We start from the raw sequence: 21,553 nt of genomic DNA, 5'->3' as shown, positions 1-21,553 counted from the left end.
GGACATAATTGCTTAGAAAAGCACAAGTGACCTGCTCTGCTATAGCATGAAGAAGTGTGGAGAGTTTCGGTGTTGTACCCCTAAATTATAGGACGGGTAGCGTTTAGAAAATGGGGGGCACTAAGAAGAAGAAGAAGCGGAAGAATAAGCTTAAGTCGAAGAAACATTATGTTGGGTTTTTCAACCCAACATAATAAATAAAGATCCCTTTGAGGAGTGAAATTTTTAAACCAATTTGCTATATTCCTTCTTAAAATTCCATTGTAATTGTAATAATAAATTGCCATAATCAGACACAACATTTTTTTGAAGATATTAGAGGCACAAAGAGTTGCGCCGGCTGGTAAATTGTGGAAAACTGCAGGTGGTCCTTGTTACAAAATTCAGTATATTAGCAGTTTAAAACAGTAAATAATTTCAAAATGAAAAAAATAAAATAAATAAAAACAGTGTATACTGCAAAAGTGCTTAGAAGAGCACTCAAAGCAATTTACATTGATTTTTAAACTTTTGAATTACCTTTTTGTGTTGACTTAAATATAACACAGAATGTCCTCTGGAAGGATCTTTGCACCGGTTGGTGATTTGTGAAAAACTGCAGGTTGACCTTTTGTTGCAAAAGTCATAATATTAGCAATTTAAAAACAGTTCAATCAACAGTGTATACTGCAAAAGTGCTTAGAAGAGCACTCAAAGCTATTTACATTGATTTTAAAAGTTTTACATTGCCCTTTTGTGTTAATTTAAAGAGATTTTTATCTTTAAAATTAACTTTTAGTATGATGTAGAGAGTGATATTCTGAAACAATTTGCAATTGGTCTTTATTTTTTATGTGTTTTTTTTTAATTATTTTGCTTTTTGTTTAGCAGCTCTCCAGTTTTTAGCAGCTATCTGGTTGCTAGGGTCCAAATTACCTTAGCAACCAAGCAGTGGTGTGACATTACAATATAAATAGAAGAGGGCCTGAATAGAAAGAAAAGTGATAAATATAACAATAACTCAGCTCACAGAGCAATAGTTATAGCAGGCCCAGTACAGAAACAAAATGGTGCAGCAGATGACTCAAATATGAAATCAGTATGTTCGGAGAATATCACAATGTCATTTCTAAAACCTCTCACTACAAAGACTGATTTTGCTGACATGATCACACAGTTTAAAATTACATTTAAAGTGATACTAACACCAAAAAATTAGTTATAAAAATATGAACCTACTTCCAAACCTACCTATAAGTCATGTTGACTGGTTTTTCCTGCTTCTCTACATAAATCCTACTGAAGATCCTGAACCCAACTGTCTGAATGAACTGTATGAATACAGAAGTGATCTTATTACAGCATTTGTCATGGTACACATTACAGCAAGGGAAGCTGGTAAAACCTATACTGGGGGCACTCCAAACCAAAGGACTGACATTTCGCTGGGGCTATCAATTTAGTATTCAAGTGATTAAAGAAGGAAAGACCAACACTCTAACATCACCGGAGGACCTCCTAACATTCTGCAAAGCATACAACGTAGAAAAACCAGATATCACCGACTGGATCACATTCTCCCAGCCACTATATTCCTGCTCTCCATCTGAAGGACTTCTGGAATAAAGTCTCTACATCCAAAAGTAGGCAAAAGATGACACCAGATAAAACAAACATAACAGAGACCTGAATAATGGGAAGGTGACCCAACTTCAGGATAAAAGATACACAGGAGCCCCCATGGTTCGACCCCCTCTAGGGGCATTGACAGAATTGTTCTGCCATACTAATCTATTTTGGTTATCAGGTTAACCCCATTGAAAGCATATTGTGAGTCATGAGTTATATTTACATGTTTTTGTTTATTATTATTGGATTGTTACGGACTCAACATTCCATAATAACTGTAGATATATGATATACAACTAAGACAACTTATCTCTTTTCTTGGATACAGAATGGCCCATCCTTTTAATGTTCTGTCTTGGAATGCAAATGGGATAAATGTACCTGAAAAAAGAAGCAAACTGTTCAGAAAAATGCATAGACAAAAATGCTCTTACAAGAAATCCATTTTAGGGGGAAAAACCAACCTTTGTCAAAATCTAACATGTACACCAAATGGTTCAGTAGCAACTCCAGAACCCAGAAAGTAGGAGGAGTAGCAATAGGCCTACACAAAAATGTCCATTTTCAAGAAAAGGAGGTGTCAGACCCAGAGGGGGGTAGATACATATTTATCAAGGGGTGGTTGCATAATTCATTAGGTACGATAGGTAGTATTTACTTCCCGAATAGGAACCAAGCTGTTTATGGAATAGACTACTTGTTTCTATCCCAACACCATCTTGAATGGCTGATCCATGCTAAGATTCATAACATCATTCTATACACCCACGCAATTACATAAATTAAACTTAAACTACCCCACAAACCATATGCCACTTGGAGGTGGAAACCTAATGATACATATGCTACAGAAAGACCAAGATATATCACTCTCTAAATGAATGGCGTTTAAATGTTTAGCAAGAGACTTATTGATAAAACATGGAGGAACATAAGTATTTGAACACCCTGCAATTTTGCAAGTTCTCCCACTTAGAAATCATGGAGGGGTCTGAAATTCACATTGTAGGTGCATTCCCACTGTGAGAGACAGCATTTAAAAAAAATTCAGGAAATCACATTGTATGATTTTTAAAGAATTTATTTGTATTGCACTGCTGCACATAAGTAGTAGTTCTTGACCAGGTTTACACACACTGCAACAGGGATTTTGGCCCACTTCTCCACACAGATCTCCTCTAGATCTGTCAGGTTTTGGGGCTGTCGCTGAGCAATACAGAGTTTCAGTTCAAGATTTTCTATTGGATTTAGGTCTCTGGCTAGGCCACTCCAGAACCTTGATATGCCTCTTACGGAGCCACTCCTTGGTTATCCTGGCTGTGTGCTTTGGGTCATTGTCATGTTGGAAGATCCAGCCACGACCCATCTTCAATGCTTTAACTGAGTGAAGGAGGTTGTTGCTCAAAATCTCTCACAGTGCGAATGCACCTACAATGTGAATTTCAGACCCCTCCATGATTTCTAATTAGGAGAACTTGCAAAATCGCAGAGTGTTCAAATACTTATGTTCCTCATTGTAGATTAAAAAAGGAGAGAAACAAAAAAGTAGAACAACTTATGGAAAACATTCACAGTACGACAAAAAAATTTTGAATACGGAAATAAAATGGGTAAATTGTTAGCCAGGGCACTTAAAGATAGGCCAACACATATCAACAAAATTAAAGATTCCCAAAGCAAAATACAATTACTTCCCCAAAACAATCACCCAAACATTCAAAAGACTATTATGAAACACTATATAACATAGATCCCCGACAAAGTGAACAAGGAAGAATAAAACTCAAAAACAAAATAAAATAATTATCTCATGGAAGACAAACTCCCATCCCCTCCTGAGACGATGCTAAACAGTGTGGAAAACCCAATTTCAATTCAAGAACTTAAAGAAACTATTAAAACACTTCAATTAAATAAAGCTCCAGGTGCAGACGGCATAACTGCCAAATTTTATAAAATATTAAATACAAATGAACCTAGTCTTGCTATTATTAATGAATGACATATCACCAGAACATTTTGGCATTTTACTGCCCATAAATAAGCCACATTAGTGCCACCTAGACCGCTATATTTAATCTATAGAATGCTTCACTATAGAAGCCCTAGAAGGTCCTTCTGTTTGCCTAAGATAGCAGCTGCCATTTTAGCTTGCTCTCAGTAGCTTCCATGCTAAAGCTCTAGCTGCTGGTAGCTCAGATCACACATTCTGATGGGAAGGGGAGCAACAAAAGGGAGTGGGAGAGAGCTGCGCAGACTCAGGCCTGGGAATGAAGGATTTTTCTGAGAGAAGTTGTCGGATACCGAAAAACATGTTTACACAAGGGAAGACAAGAAATCCTTTGTTTCTTTTGATAGAGGACACAGTGCAGCTTTTCTGTTAGTGCTTATGGATGTATTTACATAGACCTTTCTGATAAAGCATTCTAAGTTTTTACCTTTACTTCTCCTTTAATATCAGCCTATAATACGATTCTGCCGAAACAAGGGAAGGATCTGTCTAATTGTAGTAGTTACAGACCAACAACCCTGCTAAATATTAATTTAAAAATATATACAAAAATTCTGACCGAAAGTTTAAAGGCACTACTACTGAACTGTATCCACAGGGACCAAGTGGGATTTGTAACAAGCAGAGAAGCCAGAGAAAGTTATAAATTTGACAGTTTGGCGTTCTAAACTCAAAATGCCTTCCCTGCTCCTATCCACGGATGCAAAGAAGGTGTTTGACAGAGTAAAATGGGACTTCTTAGAGCTGGCCCTGGTGGCAGCAGGCATTAAACCAAAATGTATTCAGAAAAAGTTTATACGGTTTATACAGTCCCATCTGACCAAATTAAAGTAAATAGACTGTAATCTGAGCCACTTAACATTAGAAACGGTACTACACAGGGATGCCTCCTATCCCCTCTATTATACGTGATATGCATGGAGTATCTGCTGGTGGCCGTCCATAACAATAAAGATATATCAGACCTTACAGTTGGCCACAAGGAATGCAAAACAGCAGCCTTTGCTGATGGTCAGCAACATGACAATCAACATGACAATCAGAGAACACCCACTGGCACATAATAGCCTCAATATATGGCACAAGGTAAATACAAGATTTGGATTAGCCCCCTACCCATCACCCTTATCTCCGATAAGAAACAACATTGAATACCTACCTGGTATAGAGGACAGGGTATATGTGCTTTCTGTCATCAGAATCTTCAGCGGAGGCATATGTTAGGCACAGATAAAGACCGCACACCTGTGATCCTAAAAAGAGAAAGGTGGTCAACAAAAAATAATTGGAGATATATTAAATTAAAACATGCGGGTTATGAAGCTGCACTCCAAAAGAACTAGACGCTACCTGGGTGCCTGGACAAAGTAACAATATGTAGATAGGCAGAGTAGAACAGCACTCACAGGAATTTTCACAAAGGGACATCAAATGAAGTGAAAAAAGAGGTTCTTTATTTAGTCCGACGTTTCAGTTCCGGTTGGAACTTTCATCAGGGACAGCAATGTTACAGTGAACAGTGAACGCTATTTAAACCCAAAAGGGCGCCAAAAATGGTTGCTAAGCAACCCCAACATACAGTGAGAACATAAAACGAAAAAAACGAACAAAAAATGAGCAAAACTAAAGGATATATAATAGTAAAAGCATAATGGGCATGATGTTACACACCAAAGGTAAGATATTGTTCCAGATCGCAAGAAATGGCAACGCTGTTTCTTCAGGGTTGCCCAAAAAAGGAGAAGTCACCGAAAGCCCTGAGTCCCCCCATATAGGGCGCACACTTTTTAACTTACAAATATCCTTACCGGCTAGGCACCTTCCATGCTGCCAATTCCCGTAGCGATCCATGTAGGCACAACCCCGTATTGCTTCCTAAGCGGTTGCTAGGCAACCCGCCAGTGGTGAGCGGACTTACAAAGTCCCGTGCGTCTAGGCAAAACACCGTGAGTTATTGCGCATATACACGGACCGCTATTAGCGAGCGGTTTTGCATAAACCCTAGTCCAGCAGGTACTTTAATCAACTGGGTCCATGATTATGTGGCCAGAAGATCGTGAGTGCCCTGACATGGGTAGCGTGTAATCAGTAGATGGCCGTGTTCCCAGATAAACTGGGATTCAGAGTGGTGTTGCCATATGCACCTCTCACTTGGGGGCTGACAGTTGTGGCCCTGCGCAGGGCATCATCACGGGGGAGGGGATCCACTAGGGAGTGCAGTGGCAGCTAAAGTGGACTGAGGTGCATAAAGGTATAGGATACAGAGGAAGGGGGTACACCTGCTGCCCCTAAAGTGTGCATAGAGGGTACACCTGCTACCCTTTCTAGTATACCTAAGGGGGATCAAGGGGCAAGCGGGACAAAAATATATAGAGAAACTAAAAAATGGAACAATAGTTTGGTGTGTTAGACGTTCAAATTGAGCCCAGCAGAATGGATACAAATAATTGTTACAAATGTCATATATGAATATATATATATATATATATATATATATATATATATATATATATATATATATATATATATATATATATATGAGACTGGGATGCTTGTCCACTTTTGTGATTTATATTATTACCTGCCCCTGTGGCTTATACTATGTAGGCAAGACTGTGACCACTCTTAGAGAACGAATTGGCAACCATCGTTCTGCCATCAGTAAAGCCCTAAAAGAAGGGGAATCCAATCAACCTGTTGCAAGACACTTCCTACTGATGCGACACACTCTTCCAACATTCAAATGCATGGCTATCGACTATCAGCCCCCCCTATCGAGGGGTGGCAACAGAGACTTGGCTCTATTACAAAGAGAATCCCGTTGGATATACAAGCTTGACTGTGTGGCCCCACGGGGCCTCAATGAGACCCTACCACTTAGCTGCTTCATTTGAGCAACAGATTTCTGTTTGTGACTATGTCCAGGGTGGATTTGCAACTTTTTATCCACCTCTGTGCTTTAATACAATGTATATTCATATATGACATTTGTAACAATTATTTGTATCCATTCTGCTGGGCTCAATTTGAACGTCTAACACACCAAACTATTGTTCCATTTTTTAGTTTCTCTATATATTTTTGTCCCGCTTGCCCCTTGATCCCCCTTAGGTATACTAGAAAGGGTAGCAGGTGTACCCTCTATGCACACTTTAGGGGCAGCAGGTGTACCCCCTTCCTCTGTATCCTATACCTTTATGCACCTCAGTCCACTTTAGCTGCCACTGCACTCCCTAGTGGATCCCCTCCCCCGTGATGATGCCCTGCGCAGGGCCACAACTGTCAGCCCCCAAGTGAGAGGTGCATATGGCAACACCACTCTGAATCCCAGTTTATCTGGGAACACGGCCATCTACTGATTACACGCTACCCATGTCAGGGCACTCACGATCTTCTGGCCACATAATCATGGACCCAGTTGATTAAAGTACCTGCTGGACTAGGGTTTATGCAAAACCGCTCGCTAATAGCGGTCCGTGTATATGCGCAATAACTCACGGTGTTTTGCCTAGACGCACGGGACTTTGTAAGTCCGCTCACCACTGGCGGGTTGCCTAGCAACCGCTTAGGAAGCAATACGGGGTTGTGCCTACATGGATCGCTACGGGAATTGGCAGCATGGAAGGTGCCTAGCCGGTAAGGATATTTGTAAGTTAAAAAGTGTGCGCCCTATATGGGGGGACTCAGGGCTTTCGGTGACTTCTCCTTTTTTGGGCAACCCTGAAGAAACAGCGTTGCCATTTCTTGCGATCTGGAACAATATCTTACCTTTGGTGTGTAACATCATGCCCATTATGCTTTTACTATTATATATCCTTTAGTTTTGCTCATTTTTTGTTCGTTTTTTTCGTTTTATGTTCTCACTGTATGTTGGGGTTGCTTAGCAACCATTTTTGGCGCCCTTTTGGGTTTAAATAGCGTTCACTGTTCACTGTAACATTGCTGTCCCTGATGAAAGTTCCAACCGGAACTGAAACGTCGGACTAAATAAAGAACCTCTTTTTTCACTTCATTTGATGTCCCTTTGTGAAAATTCCTGTGAGTGCTGTTCTACTCTGCCTATCTTAAATTAAAACATTATATAACCACCCTACAGATAGCCAGACCTGCAGAACCTTGACTACTTTTGAAACAATTTGTGCAATAAATGCCCCAATGAAACATGGCCTATCCTTAATGTACAAGGTCTTGTTGCACTGCAAATACCTGACCATGCCAGCCTATATAAAATCCTGGGAATCCAACCTACAGATATCAATTCCAGAACATGACTGGCTTGATATATCCCAAATGACTATAAAATGCCCAATCAGCAACAAATACCAAGTACTGTCATATCAACTACTTTCAAGATGACACAGGACAACCACACAGATGCTGGCACAGTCTGTCTGAGTGTGCAAAGTACAAAAACAGGAACACTATCCAAGAATGGAGGGAAATGGGTGTCCCCTCTTCCACCCCCCTACCCTGCATTCAGACAAGCAAGTTATAGGGCGGACTCTCCTACATGTTTTAATGTAACGCTTAACTCCGATAAGAAACAACATTGAATACCTACCTGGTATAGCGGACAGGGGATATGCTTCCGGCTATCAAAATCTCCAGCGGAGGCATATGTTAGGCACAGATAAAGACCGCACATCTGTGATCCTAAAAATTAGAGAAAGGTGGTCAACAAAAATGCAGGGGTTTACAGTGTGAGTCTAGGGTGTGAACAATGCAAGGGCCAGTTAATCTCAGTAGTGATACCATTCAAATCTTATACAAAGGTAAGCAGTCACAGCAGGCAGATGGATTAGGGGGCCACACAAGGGTTACTGTGGGCCGGATGCAACCCACGAGCTGCCAGTTGGATAACACTGCTGTACCTGATTTTTCTTCTCTCCTGCGCATGGAGGAACCAGTATAAAAAGGGCTACTCTGCTAATTCCACAATTGGCAAAAATGCATTTTGCTGCCGTTGACAAATTGGAAGCAAAAAATCTCAATTATTTACAGTTAAAATTATTTTTAGTATGGAGACCCAATATATTAAGAATTCCCTTATCTGGAAAACCCCAGAGGGTTGATTCACTAAAGTGCGTTAATTTTTATCGCACGCTTTTTTGCGGTAAAAAAGACGCGTCAATTAGCGCGCGATTCACTACAGTATTATCGCATGCGTTAATTTGCGTGCAACCGCATGCATTAATTAGCACGCAGAAAAGAATACTAACGCATGATTCACAAACACTTAGACGCCCTAAATATCACATTAGACTATGCGAAAATTAATACCTACTTGAGGCAGGCAGTAATTATAGAAAAGTACAGTTAATGAGCTTTTGGCAATAAAATATGGACTTTGCAGTGTTATTTATTCAAGTCTGTGTTGGCCCCAGAGTGATGCAGCCGCCAGTTTGCCGCATATAAATAGTAGCATATAAATAGTAGCCGCATATAAATAGTAGCCACATATAAATAGTGCATATAAATAGTAGCATATAAATAGTGCATATAAATAGTAGCATATAAATATTTATATGCGGCTACTATTTATATGCTACTATTTATATGTGGCTACTATTTATATGCACTATTTATATGTGGCTACTATTTATACGCGGCGACTATTAGTGCACATAGTAATAGGCGTTAATTAGCGCGTATGTGGTAAATGCTGCATGCAGCATCGCGCGTAAATTAACGCAAGTATGCTTATAGTGAATCGTGCGTTAAAAATAGCGCACTTTAGTGAATCAGCCCTCAGGTCTCTTACCTGTACTGTTTATTTCTATCTTCTAAATTAGTATGATTCTGATATTAAAAAATTTGTCAAAATGAGCAAACTTTGTTAGCCATGTGTACTGAACAGAGACATAAGGCCTTAACAGAGGAATACAGACATGTAGCAAGACCACCACTTTAAGGTCTATGTCTATAAAAATCTCACAAAGTTTAAGGTCTCAGGTCTCCAAACACTGTCAGTATTTAAACATAGCCTCTACCCAGACATAGTAGAGTTAATTTATTATTCCCTGGGATGCAAGTGCTAGAGCACTAAGGGGTGTGGATAGCAAATGGGATAACAAATTCTGCAGAAAGTAGTATTAGAAGGCGCAGGAGAGTCCGCTCTATAACTTGCTTGCTAGAGCACCTACCAAGCACTTGCACCTCAGGGGAATGCTTCTCTTATAAAGAATGAGATAACAAATCCAGCAGAAAGTAGTATTAGAAGGCGCAGGAGAGTCCGCCCTATAACTTGCTTGTCTGGATGCAGGGTAGGGGGGTGGAAGAGGGGACACCCATTTCCCTCCATTCTTGGATAGAGTTCCTGTTTTTGTACTTTGCACACTGCACGTTTTAATGTAACGCTTAATATGTTTCCAAGAGAAGTATTTCACACAGTACTCATATCCCAAATTTTTTCATAAATATTATTAGTCTAGTAAAGATAAAGATGTGTACCCATAATCTTGTGCAAAAAACACCTCACAGAAACAATCTGCAATAATGATGGCCAGTACATTATTCTTAGGGACACACGTTTTAAAAACCTGTGCAATAATATCTACCTACACACCAATAGTTATAGTTATGTTACTAACTATTACAAAATTCCCCATAGACAGAGCCAGTATATTCTAAATTCAGCTAGTCTGATAATAGCTAGTGACGAGCGAAGCTGTGCCGTTGATGAAAAATTCAGGAAACTGCAAAAATGACGTGCAGGCAAAAAAAAAAATTGCATACATAATGTTTTAACGTGCGCAAAATTTTTTTATTTTTTTTTTTTACACGTCATTTTTTTGACTCCACAGTTTTTTTGACACAGGCAACATTTTTTTTGTCATGCAGCAAACTTTTCCTTGGCAAATTCTTGTGCCCGTTTCACGAATAAATCCAACAATGGCGAAACACGTAAATTTAAATCCATGTCTGGCAAATAATTTTGTTCATCGCTAATAATAGCCATCAACTGGAATTGAAATCAACAAAAAACTCACCTATCTCATTAAAAAACTAGGATATACCAAACAATAAAACAAACTGACCTATAATGTTAAAATCTATGTGGAAGCTTACAACAAAATATGGCTGTCAAGGTGGCACATAAAAATGACCGTCAACTCTGTAGTTATGCATGTATAACTTAAGCAAGTAAATAGAAGACAACATTAAGTTATTTATTTTTGCTACCCAACCTTGACTGATATATATTATTGCATATAACTAAACTTTCATAGGGTTATGTAATAAAAAGCCACTAAATTTGCCCAGGAAGCAGTATCCTATAGCTACCAAGCAACAGGTAGCATTTACTAATTGCCTGTTTAAAAGTAAACATCTTATTGATAGCTACAGGCCCGGATTTGTGGCAAGGCCACAAAGGCCCGGGCCTAGGGTGGCAGAAATTAAGGGGCGGCATGCCGTCCCACCGGAAAAAATTTTGACATTTTGGTCCCATACGGAGCAATGGGGACTTCTCCCCACTGCTCTGTATGGGAGTTTAAATGCCTGCGCATGTGCGCTTGCGTCTGCGAGGGGAGGTGGGTTTGTTTGTGCATGCGCAGGGGGGGGGGGCGCGAATGGGGAGCGGCCTAGGGGCTATGATTCACTGCTCCTGGCAAACTTACTGCCTTTTATTACCAACAGTCTTTCTACACCATTTTTAATTTCTCTGTAATTATTTTCTATATATTATATATATATATATATATATATATATATATATATATATATATATATATATATATATATATATATATATATATATATATATATACATACTATGCAGCATCTTATTTTCTACAGGTCATTAGGTACCAAGACAAACCTCCCTAAATATGAACCCCAGAGGTCTACTGAACAGTTTGATGCCCACTGTACATAGATTTATCAAAGCACATGGCACTTAGAGACCCCCAAATATACCTTGTGCACACTAATTTCATGGCTTATCTTTACCTAATTCATAAACACACAGCAGTTTTATGAGGGGTAGAAGCTGCAGAAATGTAGGGTGACCCCTAAAAACCATATATTTTTGGAAAGTACACATTCTGACAAATCCAACAAGGGTAAAGAGTCCTTTCTACACCAAAGTACCAATCTGCAAAGCTTTCCTAAAGTTAGTGGTTTTTATGACTTTTCAGAAAATCGCATAAAAATGTTGCAATTTGCCGCATTTATCTCACACAATTTCTTGCGTACAAAGGCAAGTCACCCCAAATAGGAACACCATAGGCCTACTGAACAGTTTGATGCCCAATATGCATAGATATACCAAAGTCTGTGGTGTGTACTGAACCCAAAATGAAAATAGCGCATATGGATTTCTCGTCTGCCAACTCAGCTTTTGCACACAGAGCCCCCTGACAGCGTATTATGTGCAGTAAGACCCCCTAACTATACAGAGACCCCCAGAAAACCATATATTTTTGGAAAGTACACATTCTGACAAATCCAACAAGGGTAAAGAGTCTTTTCTACACCAAAGTACTAAGCCACAAAGCTTTCCTAAAGTTAGTGGTTTTTATGACTTTTCAGAAAATCACATAAAAATGTTGCAGTTTGCTGCATATATCTCACACAATTTCTTGCGTACAAAGGCAAGTCACCCCAAACAGGAACACCAGAGGCCTACTGAACTGTTTGATGCCCAATATGCATAGATATACCAAAGTCTGTGGTGTGTACTGAACCCAAAATGAAAATAGCGCATATGGATTTCTCGTCTGCCAACTCAGCTTTTGCACACAGAGCCCCCTGTCAGCGTATTATGTGCAGTAACCCCCCCTAACTATACAGAGACCCCCAGAAAACCATATATTTTTGGAAAGTACACATTCTGATGAATTCAAAATAGGTAAAGTTATTTTTGTACACCAAAGTAACACCTGGCAAAGCTATGCTAAAAACAGATCAGGAATACTAATATAGGGATAAAAATGCAATAAAACCACAAAAATTGTGCAAATCAATGAAACAACAAAATAAGTCACATGACCGTGTAATTAGTGGTTAGAATATCTGATCCAATAGTCACGCTGTCAAAATAAACAGTTTTTGGGGGAAATAACATTGTAAAAAAAGAAGTAAACTGAAAAAAAAACAATAAATTTAAAAAGATTTTGTGAGTTTGTGTATACATGTGCACATGTAAAAGTTGTGTGACAGTGTGTATATGAGTGTATATAAGTGTGCAAAGTGGGAAAAAAAAAAAACCTGTGCTAAATTGTGTTGTATGTGTGTATAAATGTATGTAAGTGTGTAAAAGTGTGTATAAATTAAAATAAAGTCACACTTACCTGTCTGAAGGTCAGATCGGTTCCCTGCTCCTCTTTCCTGCAGTCGCCGAGGAAGTAAGTGGGAGGCGGCTCTGGGGGGGGGAAGCAGTACAAGCAGCAGATGCAATGCAATGCGTCTATTAGCATGTGATTAAGGGTTTTTCTGGAAACAAGTCAGGCTATCTGCTTCACAGTAGCCAAACCTGTTACATAGTTACATAGGGTTGAAAAAAGACCATAGTCCATCAAGTTCAACCCTTGCAAGTAAACCCAGCACACACAAACCTATACTTATCTATCTATATACTCACATACATAAATTATATATACAAACATCAATGCTAACTGTAGATATTGGTATCACAATAGCCTTGGATACTATGCTTGTTCAAGAATTCATCCAGGCCCCTTGTAAAGGCATTAACAGAATCTGCCATTACAACATCACTAGGAAGGGCATTCCACAACCTCACTGCCCTCACCATGAAAAAGCACCTACGCTGCTTCAAATGGAAGCTCTGTTCCCCTAATCTAAAGGGGTGGCCTCTGGTGCATTGATTGTTTTTTCTGCCTATAATCCCCTCTAATGTACTTGTACAGAGTAATCATGCCCCCTCGCAAGCTCCTTTTTTCCAGAGAAAATAACTCCAACCTCGACAGCCTAACCTCATAGTTTAAATCTTCCATCCCCTTTACCAGTTTAGTTGCACGTCTCTGCACTCTCTCCAGCTCATTAATATCATTTTTAAGGACTGGAGCCCAAAACTGTGTACTGCATGCTCAAGGTGAGGCCTTACTTGGGACCTATAAAGAGGCAAAATTATGTTTTCATCCCTTGAGTCAATGCCATTTTTTGACATTGCCTGGAATTAGACAACTTGTTATCTACAAAAAACCCCACATTCTTCTCCATTAAGGATCCCCCCAACAAACAACCACTTAGTTGATATCTTGCATTTATATTATTTCTACCAAAGTGCATAACTTAGTACTCGTCTACATTGAACCTCATTTTCCAGTTTGCTGCACATTTTTTCAATTTTGTAAAATCGCTCTGCAAAGTGGCAGCATCCTGCATGGAATATTTTTACACAATTTAGCGTTGTCAGCAAAAATAGAAACAGTACTTTCTATGCCCACCTCAAGGTCATTAATAAACAAGTTAAAAAGCAAAGGATCAAGGACTGACCCCTGCAGTACTCCACTAACCACACTGGTCCAATTAGGAAATTTTCCATTTACCACCACTCTTTGTAATCTATCCTCCAGGCAGTTCTCTATTCAATTACAAATATTATGTTCTAGGCCAATATTCCTCAATTCTGTGAGGTACTGTATCAAACACTTTAGCAAAGTCCAAGTAGATGACATCAACTGCCATTCCAGCATTGAGGTTTCTGCTAACCTCCTCATAAAAGGCGACTAAATTAGTCTGGCAAGATCTGTTACGCATAAAACCATGCTGGCACAAACTTATAGTATTGTGAACTGCAATACATTCAAGTACCCTATCCCTTATTACCCCTTCCAAAAGCTTTCCTACTACTGATGTCAGACTAACAGGCCTATAGTTTTCAGGCTGAGAACGCAATAACAAAACCTACAATGTACATGTTCAAGTCTCTTTTGAATTTCCTCCCGAGTGACCCATCCGTCAGTAGCTATATTATTAGAACTGGGTATATTAAAAGGGAAGCCTTAATTAGCTGGCTCCTCAGATGTATAGACAGATGAAAAATAAAAGTTCAAAAATATTCCCTGTTCTCATCAACCCCCCCCCCCCCCGAATAATAAGGTTCCCACTCCTTCTTGCTTCATTTTTTTTTACTATTCACATAATTAGAAAATTATTTTGGATTATTTTTACTCCTAGCTGCAATACCCCTTTCCATCTCTATTTTAGCTTGCCTGATGGTAAACTTGAATGTTTTAAAAGCATGTTTTTTATTTAATACAAAGCATGTTTTTATATTTAATGGAATAAAGAACTGTTTTTTAGAAGAGGGAGTGCGGCTTTTTCCCTTTTTTATTGTATATAAAAAAAAATCCAATTAGACTGAGTTATATTGGATGTCTTGTTTTACTACACTGAAGTAATTTGCTCCTTTGTAAGTTTTGTATGGTCAGGTAGTTTAGTATATTAATGTGCATGACAGGGTTTGGAGCATTTTACAAGTCCTTTGTTTGCTGCTGATATGTAAGTAATAATGGAGATGGTAGATCAAAGTTAAACCAACATGTTATTGGTTCCTGTGCCCACAGTGATGAGCCATAAAAAATGAAGGAAATTAGTTAAATACACAACCTTGTTCCCTTAATTATTTCATGGACTTCTTGACAGTGTTTTCATTTAAAGAAATTGTTTAAGGATTCTTTATGCCATATCAGGCTTTATGTGATTTCCTTACTATTTTACCTTGTCTACAGGGAGAGTGAAAAGACAAAGCTCCTAATTGCAGAACAAAGGCAAAAAGTGGTGGAGAAAGAAGCTGAAACAGAGAGAAAAAAGGCAGTTATAGGTAAGAACAAGTGCTGGAAGCATCATGTCAGACATGATGCTACATTTTCTAAACTGAGAATTAATTTTCAATTACAGAACTTTCCTCCTGTACTCCCCTACACCATTGAACATGGCCCTCCCTAATTCTATCATCCTGTATCCTCTTATCAACTTTAAAGCACAAGGAAAGGCTAAGTCACTTAGGGGTGCCAAAATGTTAGGCACCCCCAAGTGACTTTAATCGCTCATCTTGTACCCCGGGCTGGTGCCCCTGTTAGGAGAAAACAGCACCAGCCCAGGGTACCTGCGAGCGAGTGCTTCCTGCTTCATTTTGCCAGGACCCCACGACCGGCACATGCGCAGTAGAGTGAAAAGCTGACTTCTCTGTTAAAGTTCGGCTTTTTCACTCTACTGCGCATGCGTGCACACGTGAACAGGAAGGATGAAGCGATGCAGCTACCCCGGGCTGGTGCTGTTCTCTCCGAACAGGGGCACCAGTCCGGGGTAAAAGGTAGGCGATTTAAGTCATTTGGGGGTGCCTAACATTTTGGCATCCCCAGGTGAGTTTGCCTTCTCCTTTAAGAGTGTGGCAGAATCACACATTTTCATCACACAATTGCAGTAAGCAAAGTGCAGTTTCAAGCACAATCACCATGCTTTTTCAATTTACAATGCAGGGTATTTTTATGGAATTCCAGCAACATTGTGGGCTACATCTACTACGATTAAGGCTGATTTTTCAAACAGTGCAACTGTACGTGTTCTTTGTCACATATCAGGCGCAGTTGCACTGAATATTTTCTAGGTCTGTCTCTGTTGTCATTTTTGGTGTTCACTGGCATTTTTGGTATTTGGCCTGGAAGTATCTAGTGTCCCCTATTCTTTCAGCGCAGCTAAACTGCCGTGATTGAAACAGAGAGACAATCTGTCTGGCTCACAAACAACTTGTGGGTAAGAGGTTAGAAAGCTGAAACCAGGAAGTAGTGTTCTGGCTTTTATATTAATAACAATAGCAGTATTGGGGAGCTCAACCCTCTGTTAACTTACCCAAACGGGTATCAGGTGCAAATACTGGAAGAACCTCACCTTGCATGGGGGTCAATATCCAACAGCAAAAAAATCCAGTAGCACACTGAAGATGCAAGCCGTGAAAAAATACAATTTTTTCACGGCTTGCATCTTCAGTGTGCTACTGGATTTTTTTGCTGGCTTTTATATTAGACATCTCCTCACTCCAGCAATTATAGATTACATTTTGCCCAACTAACTATATTAGAATTTTTTTTTATTTTGTGCAGTCTATCAATGTTAAACATATACATTTACAATGCCCCAAACAGTGTGCATTCAGTGTAATAAATTGCAAATCCTCGTTTTGCAATTAGTTTTAGTTTATTTTATTTTCTAATAGTTTTTAATATTTTTTTAATAATTAGTCTTTTTTATTTGATAAAATGGAGGACCAGATGCCACTGCCCATGCACTGGCTACACAATTAGATGGTGAGGAGGGAGAGGAAAAGTGAGAAATTCAGTGACATCTAGGAAGTGCTGAATGGAAAGTTAAAGTTATTTTCTGCCACACCTCTATGTCTAAGGCAATATAAGATTGCCAGCTGGGATTTTTAAATGCCTTTACAGTCATAGTAAATTAGGGTGAAAAAAAGACATACGTCAATCATGTTTAACCATAATGCCTATATATAACCTTTTTGGAGAACAGAAAAGCGAAGCAGTCAGGCACTCCAGAAATCACCAAGGAAATAGTTGTAGTTGTTCTACAACTATTTCCTTGGTGATTCTGGAGTGCCTGCCTACTTCGCTTTTCTGTTCTCCAAAAAGGACTCCCTTATGCTGAGGGTCTGGGGCATGAGCACCTGGACCAACCTAGTAAACCGTTAAGTTTACCCTCCACTTCAAAGAAGTGCTTGGATCTGTATATTTTTTATAGATCTTCTATATATAACCTGCCCAACTTCTAGTTGATCCAGGAAGGTAAAAAAACCCCATCTGAAGCCTCTCTAATTTGCTGCAAAAAATTCCTTCCTGACTCCAAGATGGCAATCTGACCAGACCCTGGATCAACTTGTACTAAGAGCTATCTCCCATAACCCTGTATTCCCTTACTTGCTAAAAAGCCATCCAACCCCTTCTTAAAGCTATATAATGTATCAGCCAGCACGACTGATTTGGGAAGGGAATTCCACAACTTCACAGCTCTCACAGTAAAAAATCCTTTCCGAATATTTAAACGGAACCTTCCTTCTTCTAAACAGAGTGGGTGCCCTCGTGTCCGTTGGAAGGACCTACTGCTAAATAAAGCATTAGAGAGGTTATTATATGATCCCCTTATATATTTATACATAGTTATCATGTCATCTCTTAAGCGCCTTCTCTAGTGTAAACAGACCCAACTTAGCCAGTCTTTCTTCATAACTGTGACTTTCCATACCAGCTTAGTTGTCCTTCTCTGGACCCTCTCTAATTCAATAATGTCCCGTTTGAGCACTGGAGACAAAAACTGAACAGCATATTCTAGATGGGGCCTTACCAGTGCTCTGTAAAGCAGAACAATAACACCCTCATCCAGTGAATCTATGCCCCTTTTAATACAGCTCAAAACCTTATTTGCCCTTGCAGCTTGCTGCCTGGTATTGCTTGCTACAGGGACTCCAAGGTCATTCTCCATTATGGATTTGCCTAGTGCAGTCCCATTAAGGGTATAAGTGGCTTGCATATTTTTACATCCCAGGTGCATGACCTTACATTTATCCACATTAAATCTCATCTGCCACTTAGCCGCCCAGATTACCAGTTGGTCAAGATCCTGCTGCAAGGATGCCACATCCTTGACATAGTTGACTAGGCTGCAGAGTTTTGTGTCATCTGCAAACACGGATACATTACTTATAATACCCTCCCATAAGTCATTTATGAACAAGTTAAACAAAAGTGGACCCAGTACAGAACCCCGAGGGACCCCACAAGAACCTTACTTCAAGTAGAGAATGTACCATTAACGACAACCCTCTGTACCCGATCCTGTAGCCAGTTTTCTATCCATGTGCAAACAACTTCACTAAGACCAATAGACCTTAGTTTGGAAAGCAGTCATTTGTGGGGAACGTTATCAAATGCTTTGGCAAAATCCAAATAGATTATATCTACTGCATCCCCACTGTCCAGCTTCTTACTTACCTCATCATAAAAGGCAATTAAATTGGTCTGACAAGACCTGTCCTTCAAGCCATGCTGATTACTGCTCATAATGCCATTCTCCAGTAAATAATTTTGTATGTGATCCCTTAAAGGACATGTAAACCCCACACACAAAAATGTAATCAGTGAACAGCCTCTTTGAAATCTTTCAATACCTGCCACACTGGTTGTCCCCTTAATCACTCAGATTTGCTTCTCCTCCTGTAACCCACTCAGCCCCCTCCCTCAGGAATTTGCTTTGGCTGTTGGCTTGTGGGCATGCTCAGTTGTTCTAAGCTCAGATTACTAAACTCACCCCCCAGTCTAGCATCCAGTAAAGAGATGACATTGCTGGTTCCCATAGAAACTCAGCTCTAGCTGTCTGCTTCAATTTTTTTCTCCCGACCAACTCTCCTGAGCTCAGCTCAAACAAAGCAGAACTTTTATCAAAGACAGTTCTGCCTGTGTGAGCCTGTATTGTTGATGAAATGTATGCTGAATAAGGGTCTGTGTGTGTAGGCTGTTTGCAGATTTAAATGTATCCAATTATGTATCTGACGAAAAATGGCCACCAGGTGAAAGCTGCTATTTGGTTTAGGAAAATGTGATGGTGCTGTCAAACGGAGGGGATATATGCACTACAAATGATGCCATTTGGGTGGGGGAGACGTGTCCAACTTATATACATTGTAGGCAAATGTAGGCCTTTAACAAGCCTTCAAATAACCTGCCTACCATGGATGTCAAACTTACAGGCCTATAATTGCCCCCTTACTCCCTTTTAAAATATAGTAATGACATTAGCCTTTAGAAAGCGAGTCTGAGAATATCAGAAACAGAGGCCACTGTAAATCTGAGCCTAGCTCTCTCAGTCCCCGAGGGTGTATTCCATCTGGCCCAGGTGCCTTGTTCACATTTATCTTGTGTAACCCTTTAAGCACCATATCCTGTGTCAACCACTATGTAGTTGGAGCTGAGGCAACAGTGCAGCTATTGAGTGGGACTTGACACTCTGGCTCCTCTACTGTATACACAGAAGAAAAGAACTAGTTAAACACATCTGCCTTTTCTGTATCCACTGTAACAATATTGTTACTATAACTCAATGGGGCCACACCCTCAACCTGCATCTTTTTACTAGTAATATACTTAGAAAAACTTTTTTGGGTTAGTCTTGGCCTCTGCCGCAATGTGCTCCTCATTTTCTATCTTTGCCTTCCTGATTGCTGTTTTACACTTGTTATAGTATTTATATTCATTAAATGCAGCTACTGTCCCCTTTGACTTATATTTCTTAAAAGCTTATAATCGGTATGGATCATGTTTAATTGTAAAATGACTTTTATCTTTTCAGCTTATATGGGAGACAGGTCCCTTTTAATACTCCTGCATGTTTGTACATTGTTTACATGTGACTAAACTTCCTTATCACATGTGCCACAATGATTTATCTCTCCAATCCTATTTTTTCATAATATTTTCAGCACTGTGGAGCAGCCTTTTACTGCTGAATAGTATTTAGCTGACAGAAAAATCTGTCTAGTTCTCTGAAAACCCCAAATCCTGTCTTCTTACACCAGTGTCTTAAACTCTGAAATTCCACCATCAGCTGTTCATCTAGTTTCTGAAATCATTATTTAGGACTTCCACCCTTTCCATTAAAGGAGAAGGAAAGGCTAATAAAGAGATAATCTCAAGCTGCAGGCATACCTTCAGTTCTCTCAATAGTGCCCTTAAGTCTCCCCATATTTCACCTGTTCAGATGATCAGAAGCCAAACAGGAAGAAAAAACACTAAGCTGTGTAAAGAAAGTTCCCATAATGCCTCGCTCCTGCACCAAGACCAAGACCGGTGTACATGCTCAATTTGTAAGACTATGAGGAAGCTTCCTGCTGATTGGCTCAGATCCACATTCCTAAGTGGGGGGAGAGTTCTGTCTCTGGCAGAGGAAAACAGACACAGCAAATCTTTTGACAGAGAAGTCAGTGCAGTGTTTCTGTGAGTGCTTATTTGCATAGACCTTCTGATAAAGCTTACTTATGTACGATGACCCCCTGGCTATTTAACCGTCTCTCCATATATTCTTTCCACTAGCTCCACCACATACCAAAACCCTAGCAAACTAACAAGGCACAATTTATCTTCATGTTTCTCTACCCAACTTAATATTTATTGAATCCCCTATTACCATATATGCCTTGCCTTCCTAACACTCTTCCCCCTTTTGTACTAGAACTGCTGCCTTCAGGTTTGCTCAGCAAGTTAACTTGCTCCATACATGCCAGCAGGGTCTGGGGTGTGCACACGCCATTAGGGGCCCCAGCCCCTTGTACCATTAGCCTTAGATAGAATTCATAATTAGGCTGAAAGAATTAAGTGAATTATGCAGTCATTTTATTTAAACTGGGTAACTTTAAAGGACATGTAAAGCCTACATTTGCCTACAGTGTATATCAGTTGGGCATCTCTCCCCCACCCAAATGGCATTATTTGTACTGCATATTTCCCCTCCGTTTGCTAGCACCATCACATCAAATAGCAGCTTTCGCCGGTGGTCATTTTTCCTCTGATACATAATCAGATGCATTTAAATCTGAAAACAGCATAACACACAAACAGACCCTTATTCAGCATAAATTTCATCAACAATACAGGCTCACACAGGCAGAACTGTCTGATTAAAGTTCTCAGCTCTGGAGAGAAAGTTAGGAGAGCTAGAGCTGAGTTTCTATGGGAACCAGCAATGCCATCACTTCACTGGCTGCTAGACTGGAGGGCGTGTTTAGTAATCTGAGCTTAGAATAACAGAGCATGCCCACAAGTCAGAAGTCAAAGCAAATTTCTTAGGGAGGGGGCCGTGTGGGTTACAGGAGGAGAAGGAAATCTATGTGATTAAGGAGATGCAGCAGCCTTACTATTAACCTCTGGACAACCAGTGTGGCAAGTATTGAAAGATTTCAAAGAG

General features: G+C 39.7%; 1 protein-coding gene and 1 long non-coding RNA gene across 3 annotated transcripts in view; one reads left to right on the top strand and one right to left on the bottom strand.

Moving 5' to 3' along the window:
- Nucleotides 1–21,553, top strand: part of erlin1 (ER lipid raft associated 1) — a 100,873-nt gene that overhangs the window by 65,034 nt on the left and 14,286 nt on the right. For both annotated transcript variants that reach the window (XM_012966642.3, NM_001016892.2), the window contains exon 9: nucleotides 15,319–15,410. In XM_012966642.3, coding sequence (XP_012822096.1) covers nucleotides 15,319–15,410 — 92 coding nt within the window. The remainder of the gene's footprint in view (nucleotides 1–15,318; nucleotides 15,411–21,553) is intronic.
- LOC116412451 lies at nucleotides 1,237–8,268 on the bottom strand. The gene is made up of 3 exons (XR_004223705.1): nucleotides 8,181–8,268; nucleotides 4,779–4,872; nucleotides 1,237–1,989 (listed from the first exon to the last, which is right to left on the bottom strand). It is a non-coding gene; the product is annotated as an uncharacterized LOC116412451 (long non-coding RNA).

Source organism: Xenopus tropicalis, chromosome 7 (genome assembly GCF_000004195.4).
Source record: "Xenopus tropicalis strain Nigerian chromosome 7, UCB_Xtro_10.0, whole genome shotgun sequence".
NCBI lineage: Eukaryota > Metazoa > Chordata > Amphibia > Anura > Pipidae > Xenopus > Xenopus tropicalis.
This window is presented reverse-complemented; position numbering and strand designations above follow the sequence as displayed.